Source organism: Fopius arisanus, unplaced genomic scaffold, assembly GCF_000806365.1.
Source record: "Fopius arisanus strain USDA-PBARC FA_bdor unplaced genomic scaffold, ASM80636v1 scaffold00056, whole genome shotgun sequence".
Classification (NCBI taxonomy): domain Eukaryota; kingdom Metazoa; phylum Arthropoda; class Insecta; order Hymenoptera; family Braconidae; genus Fopius; species Fopius arisanus.
Genome location: NW_011887795.1, coordinates 853,574 through 855,798, shown reverse-complemented (window position 1 = coordinate 855,798; position 2,225 = coordinate 853,574). Strand labels below are relative to the sequence as shown.

At 32.0% G+C, this 2,225-nt stretch overlaps 1 protein-coding gene across 1 annotated transcript in view; it reads right to left on the bottom strand.

Moving 5' to 3' along the window:
* Positions 1-1,997, bottom strand: part of Cbs (Cystathionine beta-synthase) — a gene marked incomplete in the record, with an annotated part of 8,527 nt that extends 6,530 nt beyond the window's left edge. The window contains 2 exon segments of the mRNA XM_011307911.1: positions 1,503-1,594; positions 1,674-1,997. Coding sequence (XP_011306213.1) covers positions 1,503-1,585 — 83 coding nt within the window.
* Between the last annotated feature and the right edge of the window lie 228 nt (positions 1,998-2,225).

Here is a 2,225-nt window from a genome sequence, read left to right as displayed (position 1 = left end):
TTTTTCCTGCATTGGTTGTGATGGTTTATATTATGGCTGTAAAAAAGTAGCTCCTTTTAAATTCAAATCATTTCACGTATTTTACGCAATGAAGTCATATTGTGATTTTTAACGTATTCCACTCAAATGTTGCTTAGAAGAGTCAGTGGTCACTGGTGGTCATGAGAATCCTTTGCTACGAAATTTGTTTAAAATAAAAAAAAGTGCCTATACAACTTTTTACTCAATACAAATTATTGTAATTCTCAAATGAAGAAACTATAGTTGGTTAAAGCAACGTGAGAGCAGTCTGAAAAAAATTATACTGAAAAAATAGTTTCAAAACTCAATTGTTCTTTGTCAATACTTTTAACAGTATTTTTATTTGGGTAATCAATAATGCAATCTACTTGAAAAACTGTCAACCATTATCTATCAAGAGTCAGCATAGTTCTCATTTATTATATATATGTATTTTAGTTCTTATTCAATAAAGAGATATAATATGCCATCTCATGCTTCCTTTCCAACAAAAAAAACTGGAAGTATTGATTTTCGCATATAACTTGCTTTCCAAACATTTTCTAAAGAAAATTAATCAAATTGACCAAGACTCTCGATGAGGTATGACATGGCGAAAAATTTCAAAATTCAATTATACTCTTCACAGATTCCAATAATAAATGTACAGTCGCGTTGAAATCAGGAGTCGTTCCGATAATAATAGACTACGATAAAATCACTAGCTAGTAATCGAATTATTCTTATCGTTTCCTTTCTTAGAGTAGTTCTCGTTAAGGATGATTTTTCACTTTCAACAAAAATTCAATTATCTTTTAAGTGCCAACATGTCGAACTAACTTGTTTGGTATTAAGGAAATATTAATCGCAATAGTTCGGGCAGAAATAAATAAACAATTATTTCCTCATACTCGAGCTTATGAAATCTATATTCAAATTGAGAATTGACGTACTAGAACAGTCTGTGAATCTAAATAAAAGTAGAAGGCCATATGGAAAATTCAGCTGAAGCAAACGAGCAGAGAAAAATTTGGAGTTTCTAGATAATAAAGAAAATATTTCAAATCATTGTTGAACATTTAAACGCACGTTTTGGCATAGGTTTGATTTTTTGTAAACCTTTTTCCTGAATGAGGAATGTTTGTGGGTTAAAATTTTTATCAAAATAAAGGGGATATAGCTTCATCTCTCGTTTAAACCACACCAATATTTATAAATATTGGAATTCTTGATAAATATCCTTAAACATCCAGAGTTGAAATTTCTGTATTTGACATATTTACGCGACACGATTTAATACACCTTTTCAATTCTCAATCAATTCAGGCGAATTCAATAGTATTCAATTCCCGACATTCAACGTTGAAAAAAACAACAGCGTTGTCAACGTCGAGGGACGTTACACCCTAATTACCACATGTTAATCACCTCAAAAATAAGTGTCCCCTCCTCATCAAAACATTGAATTATTGCCAGCGGATAATTTCAGTCATCGAACTTACACGTCACGTTTAATATGCGGTGAATTAGTTCCACTTCGTGTCCACGTGCATCGGGATGGTGAATTGGGTACATGGGACTCCATTCTGAACTCCTAAGGATCATTATTGTAATGAGATAAAGATAACATCTGTGGAAGATCATTGAAATTTGGAAAATGCCATTTGGCTTACCTGTGGTTCTCACGGAAGTGTAATTATTACTGATGGAAATAAAAGGGAGAAATGACTGGTAATGTATCGAGGGAACGCGTTGGATTGAACTAGCATTTGGAAAGACGACTGCTAGGTTTTATACCCCACATACTTACCTCCTCGAACTAGCCGCATTTTAGCAGAAGTGGGGATTTCTATAGACGTGGCCTATGGCGCGCATACATGATGTATTAAATCCGATAAATGAGAAAATTGTTTTAGAAATATTGTAAACCGTGTAAAACCCATATAGTTGGAAATAAAGTGAATCGAATAAATCAAAATTATTTAGCACACTAATTATTTCATCGAAAAAATTTGAAAATGTCTCCATCTAATATAATCATGTCTCCATAACTAAAATAATCATTAAATTGGAAAAACTGGAAAAATTTAATAATTAATTATTTAGAAGGTAAGTAATTCTGGTGAGGAAAAATTTTAATATATACAGATAACATAATATAGCTCAGCGTCGAACACCTGAAGAAATATTTCTGAAATGATTGGAAAGTGGGCAGTTATTGTGAA